Raw genomic sequence first — 25,409 nt, forward strand, 5'->3', positions numbered from 1 at the left:
TACCCAGGGACAACCTCGTATCATAGCATTACTTTCCAGTGATCCCACGGGACACCCCTTTCGTTTGCAAGGAATTGTTAGAGGACAATGTATTATATGTCTCTTGGATACAGGCGCCTTGCATAACTTCATAAGCTCCCAATGGGTTAAGAAGAGGAAGTTGCAGATTGATGACATGCCTGAGTTTGAGGTTAGAGTGGTAGGAGATGAGAGATTGAGATGAGTGGGGAAGGTATCAGGACTTCCGATTTATTTTGATGATTTCCTTCTCGAGGCACATTTTTATGTGGTGGATTTGGATGGACTAGACGCCATGTTGGGAAGACAGTGGTTACAGACCATAGGTAGATACACAGTTGATCACAAGAAGATGTAGTTGGAGTTCTTACAGGATGGTCGATAGATGATCCTCAAGGCTATGCTAGAGGGTGAAACCAGGTTGATTTCAGCTCACAGGATGTAGGCTATTATGGGGCATGATGACATGGAGTGGGCAGCACACTGTTTCATTTCCTCTAAGGCTACTTTAAACTCAGGACAACAACTTCATATTGACATTCAACCAGTGCTTGATAAGCATGAGAAGGTTTTTGAGGACATAGCTCTAGGCATTCCCCCAGACAGAGGGTTTGAGCATATCATCGAGTTGGAGGAGGGCGCCAAATCACCTTATCGTCATCCTAGGCATTATAAGGAGGAGATAGAAAAGACGATTAAGGAACTTGTATACATGGGACACATCAGACCCAGTTCCAGTCCCTTTGCTTCTTCAGTTGTTTTGGTGAAGAAGGATGACACTCTACGCATGTGTATTGATTACCATGCTTTCAACAAGAGGACCATCAAGAACAGGTACCCAATTGCTCATATTGATGAGCTACTAGATGAGTTTCATAGGGTAGGTTACTTCTCAAAGATAGATCTCAGATCGGGGTACCATCACATACGGGTTTGCAAGGAGGATGTGAACAAGACAACTTCCAATGTCACTATGGTCACTATGAGTTCTTGGTTATGCCATTTGGACTCACTAATGTGCCAGCTACATTTCAGTCATGTATGAATCACATCTTTTGAAAGCAGTTGCGGAAGAGCGTATTAGTATTTTTTGATGACATATTGATTTTCAGCAGAACTTGGGAGTAGCACTTGTAGCATCTAGATGAGGTACGCAATATCATGGAGGAGCATTCATTGTTTGCTAAGGAGTCCAAGTGTGAGTTAGGATTGATCGAGATTCTTTACCTTGGTCACATGATTGGTGCAGATGGGGTGAAGGTACATCAAGAAAAGATTTAGGCAATCCGAGATTGGCCACCATCGAGGAACATATCAGATTTGAGAGGGTTCATGGGTCTTTGCTCTTACTACAAGAGATTCGCTAGAGGTTTCTCTCAGATAGCGACTCCCCTCACCGACCTCACATGACAAGGGGCTTTTAGATGGACAATTGAGGCAGAGGAGACCTTTGATAGGCTCAAGTAGGTGATGAGCACATGCCCAGTCTTGACACTACCCGATTTCTCTCGACCATTTGTTCTTGAGTGTGATGCTTCAAGAAGTGGTATTGGCGAGGTCCTCATGCAGGATAGGCATTTGATTGCTTATGAGAGCAGGAAACTCAAGGATGGCAAGAGACTGTACTCCACTTATGATAAGGAGATGTTGGCTATTATGCATGCTTTAGCCAAGTTCAGATAGTACCTAGTGGGGGACAAATTCACAGTTAGGACGGATCACAATAGTTTGCGCTACTTCCTAGAACATAAAGATCTTAATGAGAGACAACAAAAGTGGGTCAGCAAGATTCAGGCCTATGATTTTGACATTGAGTACATCAAAGGTAAGAACAATGTAGTTGCTGATGCACTTTCCAGGAGACCCTTAGTAGCGGAATGTTGTACTATTTTTGAGATTTCAGTAGATTGGAAGTCTCAGTTGCTGGTTGAGTATTCTAAGAATACTCAAGCATGTCAGATTATGGATGGACAGCTTTAGGACAACGGGTACAAGATAATAGCTGATGTGATTTTCTATAAGGATCATATTTACCTCGTACTAGGATCTGAACTCAAAAGTAAGACTATGGAAACTCTACACGATGCACCATCAGTAGGACACCTAGGATTCTTCAAAACCTATAGACAGGTTAGGGAAAGATTTTCATGAAAGGGCTTCAAGGATGATGTCCTCCAAAATATCAGGGAATGTCAGACTTGTCAACAGAACAAGTTAGAGCATGAGTTTCTAGCTATGTTATTACAGCCTCTCCCCATTCCGGCGCAAAAAAGGGAGAGTATTTCCATGGATTTTATTATAGGGTTGCCTAGGGTGTAGGGTAGGGTTTCTATTTCTGTGGTGGTGGACAAATTAATGAAATTCACTCACTTCTTTGCCATAGCAGCAGTTTGGTCAGCCTCTGAAGTAGATGAGTTATTCTTTCGGGAGGTTTTTTGTTTACATGGTCTTCCTCACACCATTGTGAGCGACAGGGATAGCAAGTTCCGTAGCACTTTTTGACAGGAACTATCCTGATTGACTGGCACGTAGTTAACACCCAGCATGAGTTATCACCCCCAGACGGATGGACATACTGAGATAGTTAACAAATGGGTGGAGGGTTATCTCTGGAGCTATGTAGCAGGACAATAGAGAGCCTGGGTTAAGTGGTTGTATCTAGGGGAGTATTGTTACAACTCCTACCACATGTCCATTTAGATGTCTCCATTTTGTACTCTCTATGGCAGCGAGCCTCTGTCATTCATGGACCTAGCTTTGCAGGACATCAGGGCACCGCTAGCCGAGGATTGGATACAGGATCAATAGGATATCCTCAGATCTCTTCGAGAGAACATTCTATGGGCCTAGAATCAGCAAAAGATGTACACCGATCGCCGTTAGACTAAGCGGAGTTTTGAGTTGGGTGACGTGGTTTATCTTCATCTCCAACCATACAGGTAGAGTTCCTTGAAGAAGAGTGGGTCTCAAAAACTTCATCCTAGATTTTTTGGTCCATATCACATTACTAGGAGGGTTGGTGAGGTCACCTATAAGCTAGATTTACCTGATGACAACAAAATTCATAATGTGTTCCACGTTTCATGTCTCAAGAAAGCGATTGGCCAGCATACAGTACCCTCCATAGAGTTGCCTCTACTCGATGAGGAAGGGAAGCTTGTATTATTTCCAACAGAGGTGATAGAGGTCAAAGAGAGGACGCTGCGTAATAGGGCCATCAAGGAATATTTGATTTGTTGGAAGGATTTACCTTATGAGGATGCTACTTGGGAAAGCAAGTCAATCTTACAACATTTGGCATTGAGATTGCTTGAGGGCAAGCGATCTGGGGAAGGGAGGACTGTAATGTCCTCTTCTTCGCACTAGTCTTAATGGCGCCTAGTTGGTCTATCTTTCTATCCGAATAGGCTAACGGCATGTGATTTAGGATGCCAGTTAGTCACAGGAGTTTTGGTTTCAGTTGAGGAGATTTTAATGGGAAATCCTAAGGTTAAAGTCATTTTATTTTATTGAATTGAAATAAAAAGTACTTTATTATTTAAAGTCAGTTTAGGACAAAATGACTTAAGTGACTAAAAGAAGAAAGCGTCTTTTATCTCACATGGCTAAGATGTTTGTATCTCCCCACACTTTGAGGTTATATAAGAAAGCTTTTGCTTTGGGATTGACACAACAAATATATGATATTATAAGAATCCTGAATGGTTGCTTAATGTAATTGTGCATTCTTAGGGATGAAAACCCTTATGAAACTTAGAGAAGCTGAACGTAGCCCCAACCCTTTTGAAGATTTCAAACAGATTTTCAGTGAGAAGATTGCAGAGAAAACATGTGAGCTCACTATAACTACAATGAACATGGAGACGACAAGATAACATAGGTATGTTTGAGTCTTGGGTTATATCAGTAGAGGAAAGTGTGGGCCAAATATCTTTTACATATTAAGTGTATTGAAGAAATATGAAAGTGATAGTGATAACCTACAGTAGAAATCAGATAATCGGGAAGAAGACGTGGGGATTTGGAAGTAGCTTTCACCAGTAGTTAACAACACTAGACCAGTCACGTTTTCCCTTGTTCTAATCGGTGTCTTATCAGTAATTACAGTCACAACTATGACTGTAGGGCCAAACTTGGGTTGACAGCTATCAGTTGGGTGGTGAGACAACGAGTATACCTGTTACAAGTGAAGGAAGAGACGTCTCTTATACGAGTATCCATTATGTGGCCATCCAGCGGTGCAGGTGTTTTACTCCTGCAGACGCCAGTCATAACTGCGTTAATCCTTCACCAGTCAGATCTTATCTGCAAGTCAAGCTGGAATACGTGGGGGATACTAGACATGGAGTGATCCTAGATATGCGGTTGGCAGACAAACATCCATAAGATACCAGGATCATCATCTCCTTGTTTATGATTTGAAGACTCTATTTATCTGTTTCGAATTGTGTACAGGAATTAATGAATGTATTCCACTCTCTTTACTTAGCATTCAAACAAGGTCTGGTTATGAGTTTAAATCTAATGTCATTGTCTTAAGCACTATCATTGAGTGTGTTTCCTTTCACATTATATGAACTCTTGAGTCGTCCTTACTGCATTGTTGGAGTTAAAGGGGTTTTCAGTAAGATTATAGTGCAATGATGGGATCATAAACCAACTGTTTGACAAAATGACAGTAGTCTGAACTTGAGAATTTTGCTGGGAAAAAGCAAGGATATTATAGTGGATATGCTAATGCTAACTCTCTTGGTCTTGGAGAGATATGAGATTTTTGGCAACGTGTCGAAAGATGAAGAAAACAATATTGGTTTAGAATCTACTATTATATGGGAAACATAGTAAGTCTATCGTGATGTGGAGGTGGAACATAATCAACACCCCATTTCATATGCCAAGGTTTTCTCTGAATCTCAAATTGTATGCACGAAAGGTTGGATGGTTGGTTCCATGTGGTTATGAAGAGGTGAAAGAAGGGTAATAAAGGCCTTTCAAAAGGTGTATCTAGATGAGGAATCTTCAAGACTTTGCTGCACACAATGGCTAGCCTTCACAAATCTTTGTGGTCCAACTTTCAATGAATTAAAGGCAATGATAGCTAGAGCTACATTAGATCAAATTAACCTTACTTGATAGTGGTCATTGCACAGGAAGGATACAACAAAGTTTTCACAATTTTCTAGTTCTGCCATAGGGAGGAATTAATCGACATATGCTTTATCCACTCCATTGAGAGGTGACTTAGCTCTAGAGGAGCTAATCTAGGGGCTATGCATAGTGCTCTTTGACATAGAATCATTAGACTCCATACTATTAGTTGACTCTATCTTTATGGTGAGATATTGATCCCAAAGACATCGCTCAAGTTGACGAGGATGCACTAGGGGGTCGAATCTTCCAAATCCTCATAGTAACAATGATTTGATGGATGACTTTAATTTTGATGCAGTGTTGAGAGGTGTGGATTATGGGCAATGGTGCATTTCCTTTTTTGTCTTTTGAATTTTAATATTGTAATTGAAAGTAAAACTTGTAGACATTGGGCATTTTGTTGTAAATTTGTAACTTGTATGGTATTGTTTAATAACACATCAATTATGGAAGCAATAGGTAAGTTTTCAAAATTTCCCTAGTTGTGTATTTCATTTTGTCTTGAATTTTCGTATTGTAATTGAAACTGAAACTTGTAGCCATTGGGCATGTTGTAAATTTGTAACTTGTATGCTATTGTTTAATAACACATGCATATTGGCAACGGGATTATGAAAGCAATATTTAACTTTTGAAAAAGGAGTGTAAGTTACCAAGTACCACTGGTAAAGCTTGGGTCCTAATACTAGTATGGTTCGGGTACTGGTATGGTTGAAGTACGGCCTGAGTTCTTCCTAGTTACTTAGGTTCCACATGGATACTAATTTTTGGTCACTGAAATGAAAGTGCCACAAGTTTTGGCAAGAGTTGGTAGCACACACAAATTCATTGTTGAGTTCATTTGGAAAGCTCCAGTTGAGTAGGCACAAAGATATCAGAGGAGAAGCTAGACTTGCAAATTTGCAAATGTTAAAAGTGCATTGAAAATAATGAAATCAGATTTCTTACAATTTCTCGTAGATAGATCTTGCTATTAAGTTTGCAGAAGACAAGGAAATACAGCTTGACGAGCTCAACCCAGATATAACTTTGGCTCACTTTTCTCTTTTCAAAGCAGAAATTCATTCATCTATTGCAGCTGTGCCCACATAACAAGAATCTCTTAGAATTACTAAAGCATTCAAGAAGATAATTGTAGGAGTTGCTGAGCTTTAAAAGGATTATAATTTGGAGCCAAGATGCTCCTGAATGAAGAAGAATCAAGGAGAATGAGATGTTGCATAATAATTTCAGCATTCATAACACCATTGAGAATCAACCTGTGTAGGCATGATGTCATCTTCAAGTCAGATTTACATTGCGAAGTTTATCTCATTATTGTTCAGCAGAATGGTTAGCAATGCAACATATGGTGCTTTGTTTTATAATTTTATTTGAGTTTTGGTTTTAAATAAATATATGGGTAAATAAATATTTGGAAGTTGAGAAGGTTTGTACCATAAAAAGAGAAAGAGAGGTACCCGAAGTACTTTGTACCAATTTTTTTCATACATTGATATGAAAGGTAGATGTAGAAACTGGTCATCTTTTCAGCGGTTTTAACTTTTGATTAGTTCTTGTTGGTTTTAAAGCAATTCTCTTTTATTTTCTTTTCAACCACTCCAAAGCAGTAGTAATATGTGAACTTTTTACCCTTTGGAGCTAGATTCATATAGATATTTTTAATTGTAGATAAATTGTTGTCATAACCCCTTATGTTTGTAGTTGTGTCACTGTCTTTACTCTCTAGGTTTCAGTAAGAAGTGATGAGTGAGAGTGATGGTGATTAACGTGGTTGTGAAATCTAGTTTTTTAAGAATCATTTTTCTGTTTCATTCTTAAAGCATCTTTGTAGTATACATTATCTCTTAATTGAGGTGTTGGAAACAGACAGTGGACAGACACAAGAGCAACACTTGCAGCTGGTACTTTCTGGAGTTATGCCATGGGTCAATCCTGCACATGTTGTGGTGGCAACCATTAAATCTGGAAAAAGTGAAAGGTTATGAATTGTCATTTCCTATTTCGTGTGAGTTAAATATTCTTTTCTTCTTGTTGATATTTCTAAGACTGTTTCTATCTTCTTTTTTACAGTGAGCTGATTGATGGCTGTCGAGCATTGTTTTCAGTAGCATCCTTAACAGCTCCTACACTTTTTGATCAACTGCTCAAAGGCTATTCAAGGTCTCTTATCCCCTTTGATAATTTGAATTTGCACTTAATAAATTACTTATCTTTTGTCATTATTAATAATGTTTCCATTTAGAAGGGGATTTGTAAAGATCTCAATATTTCTTCACTTTTTTAATTCGATGCATTAGAAATGCATAATCATACCTTTATCATTCTTGTATCTGTTCGAATCATATGCTAACTAGTCTTTTCTTTGCTGTACTGTAATTTCAGTGTTCTAAGCCTCTTATCCTCCCTAACTTGTGAAGCCGTAAAAGTCAGTTTGGACAATCTTAATGAGGAGGAAGCATGGAGTCAAGAGGCCTTAAACATCTTATTAGATACTTGGACTGTTTTTCTGCAGGTATAATGTTATCTGAATGCTTTGTTTGATTCTTAATTGTCCATCCTTCTGCATGTCTGTTAGATTGTTTTGTAATTTACACATCTAGTTTATCGGTATATTATTGGCTCATATTACCTGCTGTTTACAGCCAGCATATTTAAGCCAGAGAGTTCCTCTTTCACAGTTGGAAGTTGAATCAGTAGTTACAGTTTTCAAAACAATTGTAGAGACTGAATTAAAAGGTATCCTCCAATGCTAATAATGCCCATTTTCACTGAACGTGTTCTGCAGTTACATTTACTTGTGTATGGATGCCCATAAGTGATTTATTCTGGTAATTAGAGGAATTAATAATTTTTGATGCTTTATCTATTGTGTAGCTGCTGTAAAAATGGCTTATGATGAAGGTGATTCAACTGAAGAGTTACAGGCTTCTATTGCAGGTAAATGCAATTTGCTTGGTATCTTGTTGATGCAATTTTGAAGGAAATTTTAGGTTTCTCACTAATTCATGCTTCAAATTGTCTGTTGTCACTCTGAAATAAGGGTTGTATATTGCCAACACAAAGGAACAGTTTTTTGATTGTCATGTTATCATGAACACATGTTTTTCAACTTTGTTTTATGTGCTGCATCCAGCTAGAGATGAGCGATTAAGTTCATATGCTCTGATTGCACGCTCTGTTCCTGGGGAAACCATAACTTTGCTTGCAAAGCTATTTTCTGAACGATGTTCATGGCTGCATCAGGTGGGCTCTTCAAGTAATTTTGTGACATTATTTCAAATTTTTATGTATTACATATAGGTAAATGCCATTTTCTATCTCTACAGGAACAACACTTGGTAGCATTAACATTGTGATACTGCTGTGTGTGTGTGTGTGTGAGAGAGAGAGAGAGAGAGAGAGAGAGAGAGAGAGATGCCAATGCTTTTTTTAAGAACATAGCAACATTTTCTTTACATTTAGTTATAAATTATAAATGTAATTCAGATAACTAGGTTTAAAATGGGAAAAACTATTCTTCTTCCTTCCTAGATCATAATGACATTTTATTTGCATGCATACATAGTGGCATACAGGTATATAGATGAAACTCAATTAACCAGGTTTAAAATGGGAAAAGTTAGGCAAATGCTAGGTAACTAAAATATAATCTACTATATTTAAAAATGGGGAAAAAACTAATTTTATTATTCTGTGTCAACTATAGTGTGTTATTAAAAAAAACTAGTTTTAATATAAAAGTGCTAATTATCAAAAAAATCATAGTAGCTTTAAAAATCTATTTCATTTTAATTCAAGTTTACGTTAAAATCAAAATTGGCTCCAAATTATAGGTGATGTGTTCATGGAACAAGGTCTACTATTTTAGGGCCAACCCTATGTGTTTGCCTAAGCTCCCGTTAAGGAGTTCATTAAACTCAAATCCCCAAGTCCCACAAGATGCTTTGGTAGGGGGCTCCCCTCATATTGGTAACTAGTGACATTTTTAGGATAGGGGGATGAGCAAAGGATATCCTCAATAAAACCCTTTTTCTCAGAAACTAGGGATGTCCTAGGGTTCCCTCTCACCTTGGAGGATGTCTCCTAGGAATGCCTCCCTCATGGAGGACCCTTGGGGAACATTGTGGTGTCTTTGATGCTCTTATGATGTCCCTTGTAGATAGAAATTTGTAATTATGAAAAGAATACATCTTACTGAATTTCGGCCATGAGGTTCAAAATTTGGCGAACTTCAAAAAGTGATTAAAAAATCGTTGAAATTCACTTGTCATTCATATATATAAAGAGCACAATTTTTTCTATAAATAAAATTTTGATGGGCATATTTTAAAGGGTTTTTTCATGTTTTTCAGGGTTCAGAATTGATTCTCAAATGGATTATACAGACCTGGTCAAGTTTTTCTCTCTCTTTTAGAGTTCAAGATTGAGAAAAGGATTAAATGAATTTTCTTAAGTACATTCATGCACATAAAACCCACATGATTAGAGGTGTCTATGTTGAATGGCGATAGTCACTACATCGACGAAGTCTTGTAGAGCACAAAACCAGGGTAGTAAACAATATATTTCTAGCCCTGTTTATTTCTTTCTTCTGTGTGCATGGCATTGTGGCCAAGTGGGAGGTAGATTAATGGTTTGTTCGAGTCTCCATCTCATTTTGTTCTGGATACTATATAATATGTATATGGTATTTTTGTTTTGTGAACATACATATATTAGAGTAGCCGGATACTCCTCTGCCTCTCCTCAGGCATGTGCATCTCCATATCCATATCAATTACGACATGGATACACATCGATTACTATAGCCATCTGCGCACAAACATTCTTGATTTTCCAACTATGTTGGGAATTGTGGGATTTGATTTTTAAAAATTTGACATAAATTTCCCTTAATCTAAGAAAACTTCAATCATGTAACTTTTTTCTATAAACAAAACCTACACCAAACGAAATGTTTTTCTATTTCACCAACCCATTTTTTAGATTATCTTACAATCCAACTCTATTATTTTCTGCATATTGTAAATTGTTAAATCAACTTATAATTTTATATGAGGCAATTATGTCTATATTGATTTGAAGTAATGAATATTTCCACCAATAACTTAGTCCGATACAGTATCTGTATCCATACAATTTCAATATATATGTATATAGGTACATATGTATGTGGGTGTTTGTGTATCACACACACACACTTGTGCTTGAATTGGAAATCAGATTTATTTTTACAAAACTTTTGGCTTATATGCACATTCTAGTAACTGTTCATCCAAAAATTGAAACTGATCATGTTGGGTTAAAGTTAATCAATCTTCACAGTTTGTATGACCAGTGGAATGTTCTCCATCATACAGAACATGTTTAAATATCTGTGTGTGTGTTTAACCTTTCAGAGTAGTAGAAGGTAAGACTCCAATAGGTAAAGGAGGGTCTTCTGTTCCTCTTATTGGAATTTTTTGACTAAATCTCCAATTCTTTGACCAGTGAACTGTTTTCTGATATTATTTCCAATGATAGGGAGTTATCCCTTTTGATAAAATCTTGCTCATATATATTTATGAATATGTCTATCCAGAGATCTCTTAAAAATTGCTGTATCATTATCTCTATCCCTATACTGGCATAGACATTATAACAAAATAAATTTTTTCTTTTTTAGGGTTTAAAAATCTTCTTTGGAGGAATAAAATGTCTTATTGATGTTGTATACTGAACCCGAAATAGATGAAGTGTTCATGTTAGTTGCTTCTCTTTTCAATTGTAAACTTGTTAATTAAAAACTAATATATGCACAATATTTGATTTTGTACTCACAGGGAAGGGGTGCAGGAATTGACCTCACTTGTACTATGGAGGAGCTTCACTGGCTTTTGTTAATATCTGGACACGTTCTTGCAGATTCAGATGATGGAGAGACAGCACTGGTACTTACGTTTCTACTTCTTCTCTAGAGCTTTATGACACATATTTCTGATTTAGAGAAAATGGACTTTAAATAGATGCTCAAATTCTTTTTATTATGTTTTATATTGATTTTTGAACAAAAAACAGCTAAAAGGCTATTGTGTGAATACTCAATAAAGTCAAACTGGTGGCAAATAGCCACGTTTATATGAATCTATCTCCTTTTGATGACAATTTGTTTACCATATTAGTTTATAAGAATAATATCTAGGAATATAGATCACTTCAACACCTTCAACACCTATTCCTGAATTGTTGTAGTGTAACTTGAATGGCTTGCTAAAGTCTGGAATGGCTTAAACCGGGCAAGTGCTCATCAATTCCTTGAATCTATCAAAACACCACTTAGCTCTATGTGTCCACTCAAATGCATCCTTTTGAGTTAAGTCTGTGAGAGGAGCTATTGACTGTGAATATCACTTCATGAAAGAATAGTAGAACCCGCATAAACCCATGAAGCCTCTAAGATGTGGAAGACTTCTAGGTGGCGACCAATCCATAATAGCTTGGATTTTATCTGGATCCACCCGAACACTCTCAATACTGATAATGTGTCCTAAGTATAACAATTCAGTCATCCAAATTCACATTTTGACATCTTAGCATATAGGGACTGCTGCTCTAGGATGCTCAGTACAGTATCAAGGTGTTTCAGATGCTCCTTCCAAGGCACACTGTAAATAAGTATATCATCAAAGAATATCAGAACAAATCTCCTCAACTTCTTTCTGAATATCCTATTCATGCATGACTGAAAGGTAGCTGACACATTAGTCAAGCTAAAAGGTATGACTAGAATCTCAAAATGCTCATACTGGCACCTGAAAGCTATCTACTCTACATCATCCTCCCAGACTCGTATCTGATGATAACCTGACCTTGAGTCCATCATTAGAGTTGTTCATTTATGAACTCATCCAGATGGAGAATTAGGTATCTGTTCTTGATAGTCTTCTTGTTTGATTCTTTGTAATCCATACACATCTGAAAAGTACCATTCTTCTTTTTGACCAAAACCACTCCTGACGTGAATGAACTCTTATTGGGTCTAACGTGCCCCATCTCAAGTAGTTTCTTGATAGTCTTTTCGATCTCATCTTTATACCTCTTCGGATGCCTATAGGGAGTAATGATCACCGGTTTAGATCCCTCAAGCTCCATCACATGTTCAATCCCTTAATCAGTGGTGTGCCTAGTGGTATGTCTCCAAAGACTCTGGTGTGTTTGGTCAACAACTCTTGTATATGTGGAGGATACTCATGCTTGTGTTGCTCAATGTTCTTTGGCATTACCAAAATCTCTGTTGCCTGTTGTACCTGGTCATATTGTATCAATCCCTCCATCTACCTAAGCTACACGACTCTAAGTCGCCCATCTGAAAAGTTCTGAGCACTGCTTGCTTGCCTTGGTGCTCAAACTTCTTCTCTATTCTATCTAGACTGAAAGTGAACTTGTGGAGTGACTTCATCCAAGTGATGTTGAGAATAACATTGTAATCCTCTATGTTGACTAAAAAAAATTTCCCAACCTTGTCATAGTCTCCCACCTGCACATGTAGATCATTACTCAAACAAGTGCTTTGCAACTTATGTTTACTAGCCACTACAACTCATGCCCCTTAGTCTAAAGGTCTATGCTCTAGACCAGTCTCTCTGAGATAAAAATCTGGGTAGCACTTGTGTTCACCAGGTAATAATTCATTGCCCCTGTATTACACTGTTCACCTTGAAGTCTATTGCCTGATCATCACCTAAGAGACATGCAATAGTTTTTCCTTCACCTGATTCTTCTCCTGCAGGTTTTATCTCATTGCTGCCCCTGGAATCAGATTTCTATCTTCATCCTCAGAGACTGACTCAGCTAAAAAATACTCAACGTATGCCGCCTTTTCTTTTACTGGACATTTGTGCAGAAGATCCTAAGGCTCCTTCTGATGAAACATAGTATTTTCCTCCTTAATTCATTCAACTGAACATTGTCTAACTTCTTTGTTTCATTCTTAGGTTGAGAGTCTTTTGGAAAAGTCTTCTTATTCCTGCCCCTTTTAGATGTAAAGCCCTTCAAATGAAACCTGCCTTTCGAAGAGGAAGTTTCCATGTCTCTAGCCTTCTTAGAGGCTTCATGTAATGTGGTAGGATTAAGGCCCTTAATCCATTTCTTTAGAGGTTCTCCAAGACCGTCCATGAACAACACCAATCACCTCCTCAGTGAGATATTTGTAACCAAAACTGAGAGTATTTGAAACTCTGATATGAAAGTATCAAATGGACCCCACTGTTTAGGCTGAGCTTACTCCTTGAAATGCAGTTTCAGATCCTCTTTGTCAAAAGGATCAATGAAACTCTTTCTGAACTACACATGTGAGGTAATCTGATCAAGACTCATAGTGATCATACCATGATGGCACCACCTGTGTGCTAAGCCATCTATACTTAATGCTGCAAATTTGCTGACCTCCTCTTTTGGCATTGGGTTCAATTGGAAATAAGTATCCACCTTTTATACCCATGCTCTGGCAGTAGTTTTTCTGGATCCATCAAAGTACGGTAAGGAGAGCTTGCTAACCTTCTTTTGCAATTTGTGATATTGCTATCAGGACTTAACTGTGTAGTTTTTGAGTCAAACTCATTGACCCATGTTTCATGAGTAGTGATTCACATGAATTTGTCTCTCATGAGAATAAATGGAACACTTGGCACTCATTGGATCTAGGTGATGCTCATAGAGGTGAAGCACTAGGACTTCCCGAGAGGTCGCCCATCCTAGTACTACTCTAGCTTGGATGCGCTTAATAATGGAGTTTCCTCCATGGTTAAACCCACTCTGCTTACAACCCCATTTGCAAAACCTTCACCAAGTGTTGTGCCTTATGAACCATTCATTAGAAACCCCCTTAAGCTCATCAATTGATAAGTAGAAGATATTTTCCACAACAATTCTAATTGTGATATTGCTATTAGGATTTAACTGTGTAGTTTTAGAGTCAAACTCATTGACTCATGTTTAATGAGTAGTGATTCACATGAATATGTCTCTTGTGAGAATAAATGGAACACTTAGCACTCATCGGATTTAGGGGATGCTAATAGAGGTGAAGCAATGGGATTTATGGGGAGGTCACCCATCTCAGTACTACTCCAGCTTGAACTCGCTTAACCATGGAGTTTCCTCCATAGTTAGAGCCACTCTGCTTGCAACACCATTTGCAACCCTGGGACTTCTTTTGCAAGTCACTACACTGCCCTCTACCAACTGTGCATGGCAAATCCTTCAACCTAACATCCATATATTCTCTGAAAGAAATGGCTTCCTAGAATTCCTCTTGTCCATTATCCCATTCTCGTTGTAACTGTGCTTGCAACTCAGTAATTTGTGGCTTATTTTCCTGCTGAATCAGAACTCTAAATGGAATGGTGGGTACGAGTGGTGTTGAACACATTTTTCTTTCCAGTCTAGGACCCCATTCAAAATTATCATCCACCTGACGTCCTCCATTACCACTGTTTTTCCATTGTTCCTGCCATTTTTCCCTTCATTATTTCTTTCGTTGTTCCTCCCATTATTACCTAATTTACCTCCAATATTTAAATTCATTCCCATCTGCCTTGACATCATCTGCGTCATAAGATCCATCTGCTCGTTCTGTTCTTGAGCCCTCTGTTTGGTCCAATGCTATCCCTGAGCCAAAGTATCCAATAACTATAAAAATCTCTCGTCACTGGGGTCCCCAGCATTCCTGTCTCCCATGTTACATGTCTCTGTTTCACCTGAACCTGTATGACCTTCTGAATTTCTCTGCTCTTTCTGCCCTGTATTTAATAAAGTGTTGTTTCTTCTTAAGTTGTGGTGGGTTAATGGTTGCACATCCCAATTAGTCATGCCACTGCTTGTTCATTTTAAACCCTTTGGGATGACAAGATTTTTAGCTCTGATACCACAGTAATAGGCTGCTTTGAACTGTTTTTTTTCAGTGCTGTGTTTTCTTCACAGTAATTTTGTTGAACAGTTTGCTTGCAGTGTTTAGAGGGAATTTTTGATTAATCTCCAACATGCCCAAATTGGTCTCTCGAAGCAATATATATTATATATATTCTTCTTCAGAATGTATTCCCATGTACAATGTGGGATAAAATGAAATACAATATTTTTAATATTATTTCTTAAAAGAGTGCCCATGTACTTCACTTGAAGGGGTTGTTTTAATCTTTCAACATTTCTTATAAAGTGCCTTTATGAAAATGAAATAATATTTAATTTAATAGTCACTTTATAACTATAACTTCAAACATTAGAATAATATAGCAAACAAACTTAGAACCTCATGCATATCAATTGTTGGAAAGAGTATGAAAAAATGCATCTCATCCCATCATTGGTAAAGTGAAGCAACACATCCTGCCCGACTTACTAAAACTTGTAAGGCTTGTTAAAACTCCATCAAATGTATAATCCATTTGGCCAGAAACTAAACTTGACTAGGTCAAATACTCTCAGGATACCTCTGAAGTTCTAGTTAGCCCTTGGGATCATGACAGAACAGGCTAATGACAACACATATCATGTCTGGCTAAAAAGGGGATATTACATAGGTTATTACAAAGGGACATAAGTCATGCCGTTTACAACGTAGCCTATCATTCCTAATGAGAATGCATATTAAAGCGTTTCCTCTCCATGTCATTGGGTTTAGCAGAGAATTTTATATATTATTAATTTATTTCTTATCCTTTACGGATTGCTTTGTTTAGAAACTTCAGAGTATATTGCCTCATGGCATCCTTGGTTCAAGAACATAGAGATCTATTCAGTGACGGAATCTCCAAGGTATAGATTTATTGTTATATGAGACATAGCAGCACTATCACCATATTCAGTAGGCAGCATCTTCAGTGCATATAATCATTGCTACATCAGATACAACCAGCATTATTGTTGCAGGTACACAGTAGCATATAAGAGACAGCACCTAGATAGCTGTTGTAAATTTACATCAGACTTTGCATATATTCAGTGCCTCATCAGACACAGCAGTATTCATATTCATATAAACAATTGTTTCACAATTGGTAGGAGATATTTTCCATTGTTGTATCGAAATTGTATATCAGATTTTGCAATTGCCAGTATTAGACATTAACATTATACATCCATAGCATTTTTGACTTGAATACAGTGAGCATCATTATAGTATCAGTCATTGTCCATTTAAATACAGCATAATTTATATTTATCTCCATTGCGAAAGCATAACTACTTAATGTACTAAGTAGGAGTAGTGTAATAATAGTCCTAGAATTGAAATGGGGGATGTTACATGATAGCAAGCAGATAGTGGTATGTTTGATGGAAGCAGGTAGTGAAGTCTAACTGGTATAATTGTAAAGAGACACGATTAGTAAATAAGCCAATTAACATAAAATCAAAATGAAATTGATTAAGAGAGTTGATTCCTCTTATTCAGCATCATTGGATAAATTTTTTTCATGTTCATCCCTAGTGGATTTGCTCTTATTGAGCAGACAACCATTGGCCTTGGATGCATACTTGCATAGTAGTATACATCAGACAGTGCCCCGGAATCACTACAATAGATAAGACAAATCAGACAATCATCCATTTCTGAAGATCATATATGAGTGCTACATAATCAGATAAGCATTGATGTATAGATCAAAAGTCTTATTAAAACCAATCTATAGCACTATTTCTTACTTTACTAGTCATAATCAGAAACAGAAAATCGTCATGATTGCTCTAAGTGATTGAGAGATGATACAACATTTTAATATCGATTTATTAGAATGGGCTATAGAAGTGAGCTATTTTATATTGTCACATCAGAGATAGCAGAGTAAACTCCACAATTGCAGATCGGAGATCATCATTGCACAGTTACTATTGAACATATCAGAGACAGCAGTAATAATCTTCTCATTTGATTGCTTTATATATATATATATATATATATATATATATATATATATATATATATATATATATATATAAAGATACACACACATACATGTGGAAATTATTTGCATATATCTAATAGTAATCAGACATAGCAGTGATATTGATATTAATCATATAATTAAAGTGATTTCAATTTTGCATCAAATCTATTATTCTCATATCGAGGAGAATTAATTATTATTTTTTAGTGTATTTAGAGACATTGAAAGATAGAAGTCTCTTGTGATTTGGGTCACAAGATAATTGTCCCTATTTCCTGACTTAGCCAAAATGGGGACATTACAAAAAGCAAACATGCACCAGTATCTGAATAGATTGCAAGATCATGCACAAAATACTGATTGTTGAAACAAAATATGGTTTTGCACAATTATACTAATTATATAATGAATGAGAAAGCAAGCAGTAATTACCACCTAGAAAGCAATAAATGTAGTAGAAAGCTAAAATTCACTAACCACTTTTTTGTAGTGTAGTAAAACTCTCATGAGAGATGGCAAATAAGCTTCAATAATGAAAAAATTGCACAGTACTAAAATAACCATTAGGTGTTACACTGCAAAATCTTATTTTATGGTTTCCACCTGTAGTTAGGGACTTGCTGTCTATGATTCTCTCGCGGTAGCTCACCTTTATCAATATTTTTTCTTTCTTAGTTTCGGTTCTCAAGAAAAAAATGAAAATTTGATGATAAATGTGTAATAATATAGCTCCCTTTTGAAATAAAAATAACACCTTTTGAAATATCTTAAAACTCCAAAAAAATATATCATTGTACTTAAAATAGTACTTTTTGAAAATATCAAAAACCTTTTGAAAGTAAGTAAATTGTACTGTCTTGGTCTTCATGAAAATTGGAGCACTTTCTAAAAAAGGAAACACATTGAAGACCGGGATTTTTGATCTGATGCTGAGGCCGTGGTTGTATTGTTTGCACACTTACTGGTTCTATAAGCCTGGCATTTCTTAGTTGGTGGTTCAACGTTTTCTTAGTCAGGCAGATTTATACTCTTGATTATGCCGAGTCACCAAGATTAATTGTTGAATCAAGGCTTATATATTTTATAGGGAGAAAAAAAAGTAACCACATCAACAGGATATTCCCAAGAATGATAAACACAAGAGCTGCCTCTACATCAGATATTATTATGCAGCTCTTTTAGCAACGGAAGCATAGGAATTGGGAAAACTAAAGGAAATTTTGGATTGTAAGTCTTTTCTATATCATTCTTCTATTTGCTAAGAGTGTTATAGACAGTATGTAGATCTGTAGATCCGATTGAAGAGAGCACTCCCAATTTTTATCTGTTCTTGATAATTTGATGAATGTTTTACAACTCGTAATGTGATTGTTCCTATAGATGTCATTAAGAGTTAGGAAGTTTAAGAAATGCATGCTTTTTATCTAAGTAATGCAGAATATTGCTGCAACTGCATGTTTTTGTTTACTGTCCTGCAGGTTCCAGAGACAATACAGGCTCAATTATCAGATATTGATCCAGAAAATCATCCTGTTTTGATTCTCTCTCGGTATTTATAAATTCTTCTGCATTGTCTAATGGTATAATTGTTATTCCATGGAAATGTTTTGATAGGAAACAACTTGAAGTGCTCTTTTTAAACTTGAGTATGTTAAATGGTAAGTTTGAATGAGGAATTTGTTTGCATTAATTCAAGTTATTACCATTTAATTTCTTTTCTTTTTTTCTATTGCTTAGTTTCTTCATGTATTCCCACATTGATAAAAATCTTGCTTCAAGTGAATGGTACTGGTTTTCTTTACTCAAGTGGAAGTTATGGTCTATTACCTGTGACTTCTTGACTGTTTTATTTACTTGGTTTGTGTTAACTAGATCAATTGTTTGGCTGTTTGAAGAGTTTCCTATATTTTGTACCTTAAAGTTAGGAGTTCACCATATGGTTTATTTAAATTGAGGCTTTCTCCTACATCAATTTTTTTTTTTCACTAATCTATCTGTCTCATTTTCTAATGCTGCAAAACTGTAATCTTAGTTTCTTTTGTTTATTTATATTTTTATACTTTCAGATCTATTATCAATCTGGCTGCACAAAGTTTGGTTTCAAATTTTCGGGAAGAAATTTTCAGTCCTCGGTTGATGGAGGTAATTCTTCTTTTGTACACCTAGAAAATGCGTTGCCCTGTCTAGCACTTACTAATTGACAGTAAGTGTGCTTACTCTTGTCAGGATTTCATACAGATTTCCTTTTAATGCTTGCAAGTATATTGTTCCTTCATTTATCTAGTAAAATGACAGACAGATGTATACACACATGGGTTGCCCCTTTTTGTCTTCCACAGCATTTTTCTGTCATATATTGTTCATTGCTTAGCTTGTAGACTTTTATTTTGCAGTCTATAGAAACTTGGTTGCATGATCTATAATTGAAGCAGAGGAGAATGGTTTAATTTTTTCTACCTGTCCACTCTTTCTCAATAACAATTGACCTATCTATTAAGGAAGCCTTTGGGAAAAGCTTTTCTATGTTATACAGAAAATGAGTCAATAAACAAACTTCATTTAGAAAATTGAGTAGATTAGACATTGTAGTAGACTGAGAAACTCCAAAACAGTCAGGGCATGCAATGGAGAATAAGAGCCAGATAAAAGTGAAAGAGGACACCAAAGAAGCCTATCTATTAAGGAAGCCTTTGGGAAGAGCTTTTCTATATTATACAGAAAATGAGGCAATAAACAAACTTCATTTAGAAAATTGATAGATTAGACATTGTAGTAGACAGATAAACTCCAAAACAGTCAGGGCATGCAATGGAGAATAAGAGCCAGATAAAAGTGAAAGAGGACATGAACGAAGAAACATAGTAATCCACTACAGTTAATTACCAAATGCAGTGCAACCCATATCAAGCATGACTCAAATCAGTAGGCAAAGTTCTCGCAACTAAATGAAAATCTTAAAGATCATAAAGTTCCTTAGCTGTGTATCTGCTGTCCTCAATTTTGACATCTTGAGGCAACCCTATGCAATTTTCTCATGGATTTGTAGGTGCATCCTCGTTGTTTTAACGCATTCACAAGGCATCATGAAAACAATTCATTATCTCCAAGTTATTCCTTGTGTAGTCTTATTTATGTGTTCTTTTGAAAATTCTCTATCAAGATTATCCTCCATTGTTTGTAGGGAAGAGTTTTCCTTCTCCCACTGCAAACACTCAATTTTTGGTTAACTTTCTTGTCTTTTCTTTGTTTTTCTTTGTGTTGTAAATAGTTTGTGGTCTTGTTTTTGCCTTAGATGAATAGCCTTTGGAACTTCGCTTGAATCAAGCTAACTTAGGTCCAAATCGGAGTTGTCTAGTTCAAGTTATAAGGGAAAAAGTGAGAGTTTTTTAGTTTAACTGCATATTTTTATTAAAAACCTCACAAAAGTGGGCTTTTTATTGACAATTGCATGATAAAAAGTTATTTTTGATATTTAAAGTGGATTTTGTGGTCCATTTTAAAATTTCAACTTATTCTGAGTTGATTTGACCATAGTTTTTTATGCTTTACGAAAATAGCTTATTTCAAGGTTATTATTCAAGTTACTTTATTAAAAACTATGAATAAATATTAAAGATAATTACATGAGACAACTTAAGCGCATAAATGAGATTTTTATTTCATATTGCATATATCCACATGCAAAACACTTCATGAAAATCCACTTCCAATAAATTCTTAGTCCCAACATCATTAAAAGTGTGCTTTTAAAATGCGATTACATATGTTATTGTATGTAAAGTTCATTTTTAATAAACAAATGCATATGTATTTTTAATCACCATTTGAAGTGGGCTTTTGAAATACAGTTGCATGTCATTTTGATATCTAAATGTTAATTGAAAATGAGTTCTTTACTCATATTAAGCTTAAGTGGGGATTTTGGACCCAAATACATATGTTTTTGATTTTACAAAAAAATTGTTTTCCCTCAAGTCTAAACCAAAAGTGGAGACTTTCAAGCCAGTTGCATATGATTTAAACGTATGTAAATGCCTATAAGAAATGCGTTCTTGACTTATAAGTCCTTTAAGAGAAAAGTGGCGATTTTCTACCATTTTGCATATGTTTTACATATATGCATGTATCCTCTTAAAATGCGTCCTTAATCTAGTTGCTTGTCCATTCCTTATGGTGGCGATTTTTGGTGCTCTGGCATATATTAAAAACTCATTTTTTTTACCTTGCAAAATGCATTTTCCTTCTTTAAGAGAAAAGTGGCAATTTTAAAAGGGAAAACATGTGTTTTAAACATATGTAAATACTCTTCCAAAATGCATCTATGCCCTAGGCAGCGATTTTTGCCAAGAGAGCATGTTTTTATGACATGTTTGTGCTCTTCTGAAAACCATTTGAAGGCTGTGAGTTTATTACCAAGAGATGGGCGGCGACTTTTGTCCAACATACACATGTTTGTGACATGATATTTTTTCCTCTAAAAAGCATTTTAACTTTGTGATCTCCCCATAAATGGCATAGGCAGTGATTTTTAAAGGTTTTGCATATATTTCTAATACATGCATTTGGGCAAAAACAGCCCATCTTGGGTTTGATCTCCACCAAGATACCTTGCTTTGTCATACGTTTTGACATTAAAACTTCTCAAGGAGAGTTCTAAGGTAAGGGTTTCGATTTTTAGCTTGTTTTTCATCATTTCTACAAGCCAATCTATGCTCTAGACGCTATTTTTATGTCTTTGCATTTGGAGTTGCTAGGTCAAAGTTTGTTCCAAATTTTGGGCATTGCATTTCTCTAACCATCTCCACATGTCCAAATTCAAACCACGTTGTGTGGATTTCAATATCCATTTAAGTCTATCTTTGGACAAATCTAAAATCCTAATCGTGGATTATTTCAAATTTGCTCAAAGTTTTGGATAAAGACTTGTCTCTCTCATTCTCGGTGGAGTTGAGCTAAGATTTCCTTGGTTATTTTTCTAAGGCATTTGTATATATTTGTCTTGAAAGTTCTTGCAAATCTTTGTCATTTCCATTTTCAGATTTGCATTTCTTTTGTGTATATGAAGTTGCTCGTTCTATCTTCCTTCTTCTTCTCCAAGTTGCATATGTAACGTCTCATCTTACTTGCATATGTAGGCGCGTGTAAAAATCCATTCTTAAAAGAAGGATAAGTTCGTTTTTTCTTCACATGTGAATGCAAGTTAAAACCCCATCATTACGCATTCCATGTACCTCCATATGGCTGCCCTATGGTTGAAGTCTTTCCCAAATGCTTTCTGGATAGAGTTTTATATTTTGCACTTGTTAAAACATGAGATGCTCAATGTCTTATTCATTTTTACCCTTGCTTAATTTCAAGTTTGCTGGTCGCATATGTAATTCACTCCAAAAAAACCCATTTCAGGCTATTTTACTCATATTTTAGCCATGCTGAGCTTGACCCATTTGTTCTTTCTCTATCCTCATTCATTCCATCCATTTTCCCCATCCATACCTTGTCCAAATTTTCTCAAAATCTTGTTATGGATCCTTCACATGAAGATGACATCATTTTATGGGATTTCCATGCAACAGTTGTGCAGGCGTACCATTTTGCAATGTCAAGAGAACCTACTCCAGCAAAAGGGAAAGACAAAAAGAAGATGAAGTATCAATATGATCAGTATCATAACTCCATCCCTTCATCACAAGTAACATCATACTGTGATGAAGTACAAGATACTGATATTTCTCACATGAACATTGAAGATTTCCTTGCAAGAGTTGATGCTGCAGCTACTGAAGATATGGCGTGCATCAAGCAGAATTATATTCATTTTTTGTCCACTTTCCCCTTGGCAGCTCATGAACCAGAGGTCATCCTTGCATGTGTGAGACACCTTGATGCAATCTTACAAATCATCAAAGACCAAGATGGTAATACTATCATTGTTCTCAATCTTGAGACTATTGGTCATATATTTCATGTTCCTCACATTCCAGTTGTTACAAATATCACAAGGAAGACGGCTATGGGTTGGTGGAATGAACATACTCCTTATTGTACCAAGTTTGTAAATGACAACTGGCTGATTACCAAGAGGCCAAATCTTGTTAGATGGACAGTTAAGGGAGTACGCTGATGTGATTTTAAGGAAGAAATCAATGACCTCATCACACTTCTCAATCACTTGACAGGGCTCAAGGATTCAAACATCTTCGAACCTTGGATGTATAAGTACATCTCACTCATAATAAGGTGAAAAAAGAATGTGTTTTGGGCTGATTTGGTGAGTGACTCAATATGTGAGCAATTGATGAACGTACTATCTATTGATGTGTTCAACATGAACTCCTACATGGTATACATTGCTGCTGCTTTAGGCACCTTTTGTGGTTTATCAAATAGACATTACAGCTCTATAGTTCATTTGTGGGAGTACTATGAGTAGCTGCCCTTAAAGCGAAGTCATATACACTTCAGAAGGGTTCAGGATGCCTTCTTTGGGCATTTTATGTGCTTATTTGATAAAAAACTTCCTAATAGGCGAGTATCTGATGAAGCATGGAACAAGGTAAATGTGTATGGTTCTATGTTTTTACAGTTCCCCGACTTCACATATCCACGAGTTAGATGCTTCAAGGGAGAGCCATACACACTGCCAAGGTACCCTACCGATAAAACTGTACTCATGGAGTTGGCAAGGAAAATTATGGAAGTATAGGCTTATCAATCTAGTTTGCACCAGTTTGGAGTGGGGATCTCATCTCGAAACCCGTTGAAGATTGGAGTATACTCAATAGATACTATGCCTAAAGTAGAGAATATGGAGTTTGAACTCCAAAGGATCACACTAAATTTTTTTGCAGCCAGGAGTTGTTTTGATTGGAGAGGGTTGCATGAGAAGATGAGGAAGCAATTATTGCACATACATTGTGTCTAGAAGATCTATAGATTGATGTACGTACCAAGGTAGATTTACAGCACATGGATTATACTTGGTTGATTGTGAAGCAGATTGTATATTTCAATTTGGCATCAATTCCTCCTAGATTTGAAGATGATGATCAAATCCTAGATACTGAATATTTTCAGCATGATGTGGAGAAGTTGTCCATTCTTCCTCCTACATGGTCATGCAAAGAAAATATGTCCATTTGGGATAGATTCTAGTCTATTCTTGTTAATACCAATAGATGGATGAAGAGAAGGGGTCTCAAATGCTTCAAAATAAAGCATGGCAAAGACTTTGATCCTGCTGGTCCGATTGGTTTAAGATCAGAAATAAAAGGTAAAGGTAAAGATGACACATCCTCATCTACATTTGAACCTCCTGTTCAAAGTTGCCCAAGCTGTTTATCAAATGAGGAAAGGATTCAAGAGTACTTGAGGTAAAAGGGGTTGAATCTCAATCAATTCAATTTGACTCAAGTGATGATGGAGCAAGGACCTCAACGAAGTCATCACCTCTGGCTTCATGTCCTGTTGAGGTTCTCGCTTCAACTTCTCTTCTGGATGTGGCTCCAGTATCAGGTGAATCCCATGATTCACCTTTAGGTGTTTTTACAGATGCATTCTCCATTGAGCATCCATCTTTTGAAGATTCTGTGACTATTACATCTGCATTGCCTGTGTCCTCAACTGCACCTGCAGTAGAAACATGAGGAGATCAATATGATTTTGAGAATGTTTTTGATACATACTCTTTGTAAATTCTTTCTGCTACTATTTGGTCTATGACGTTGCTTGATGTGACCTCAACTTAGTCTGAGCAATTCATGACTGAGGTCACACATAGTAGTCCTCCTCCTATGAATATTCGGACTGAGACCCTAGCTATAGTTAGTACTGTTATGCAAGGTAATCTACAGTTAACTATGGCAACTACTTCTTCAGTCAATGCACCTTCTTTTAGCCTTCCTCCTTGGTTAAGCACTATCACACAGAAAACGAAGAAAGAATTAATCCCACCTGAGGAATCTGATAGGCAAGTCAGCAAACCAAGGGTCTCAAAGAATAAGAAAGCTAAGACAGTTTTTTGAGTAGTGATTGACGAAAATCACATCAAGTATGCTGAAGTCACTGAACCACTTGTGGAGAAATCTGCTGAAGACGTATAGCCCGCTGATAACAGAATTACAAGGGTTGAACTTGGTAAACAAACAAGACTGAGTTATCAACAAGATGCACATGAGGCAATTAACTTTCTTTCTCAAAAGAATGATGAACCGTGGGAAAAGAAAATGAAACTCAAAGAGGAGAATGCATGTATGTCTATTGTAAATTATTGAACAAATGAAGAGGTCCTTTGTGGGTAGTGAACTTGTTTCAATT

General features: G+C 36.4%; 1 protein-coding gene across 4 annotated transcripts in view; it reads left to right on the plus strand.

Annotated features, from left to right (window-relative positions):
• LOC149552303 (exportin-4 protein) overlaps positions 1-25,409 on the plus strand; it is a 222,748-nt gene that overhangs the window by 135,570 nt on the left and 61,769 nt on the right. For all 4 annotated transcript variants that reach the window (XM_089787824.1, XM_089787825.1, XM_089787826.1 and 1 more), the window contains 9 exons: positions 7,039-7,150; positions 7,243-7,332; positions 7,555-7,684; positions 7,815-7,908; positions 8,047-8,109; positions 8,306-8,415; positions 10,995-11,102; positions 18,575-18,645; positions 19,163-19,238. In XM_089787824.1, coding sequence (XP_089643950.1) covers positions 7,039-7,150; positions 7,243-7,332; positions 7,555-7,684; positions 7,815-7,908; positions 8,047-8,109; positions 8,306-8,415; positions 10,995-11,102; positions 18,575-18,645; positions 19,163-19,238 — 854 coding nt within the window. The remainder of the gene's footprint in view (positions 1-7,038; positions 7,151-7,242; positions 7,333-7,554; positions 7,685-7,814; positions 7,909-8,046; positions 8,110-8,305; positions 8,416-10,994; positions 11,103-18,574; positions 18,646-19,162; positions 19,239-25,409) is intronic.

This window comes from Cupressus sempervirens, chromosome 6 (genome assembly GCF_028749045.1).
Source record: "Cupressus sempervirens isolate cs-2001-9-10 chromosome 6, ASM2874904v1, whole genome shotgun sequence".
Classification (NCBI taxonomy): Eukaryota; Viridiplantae; Streptophyta; class Pinopsida; order Cupressales; family Cupressaceae; genus Cupressus; species Cupressus sempervirens.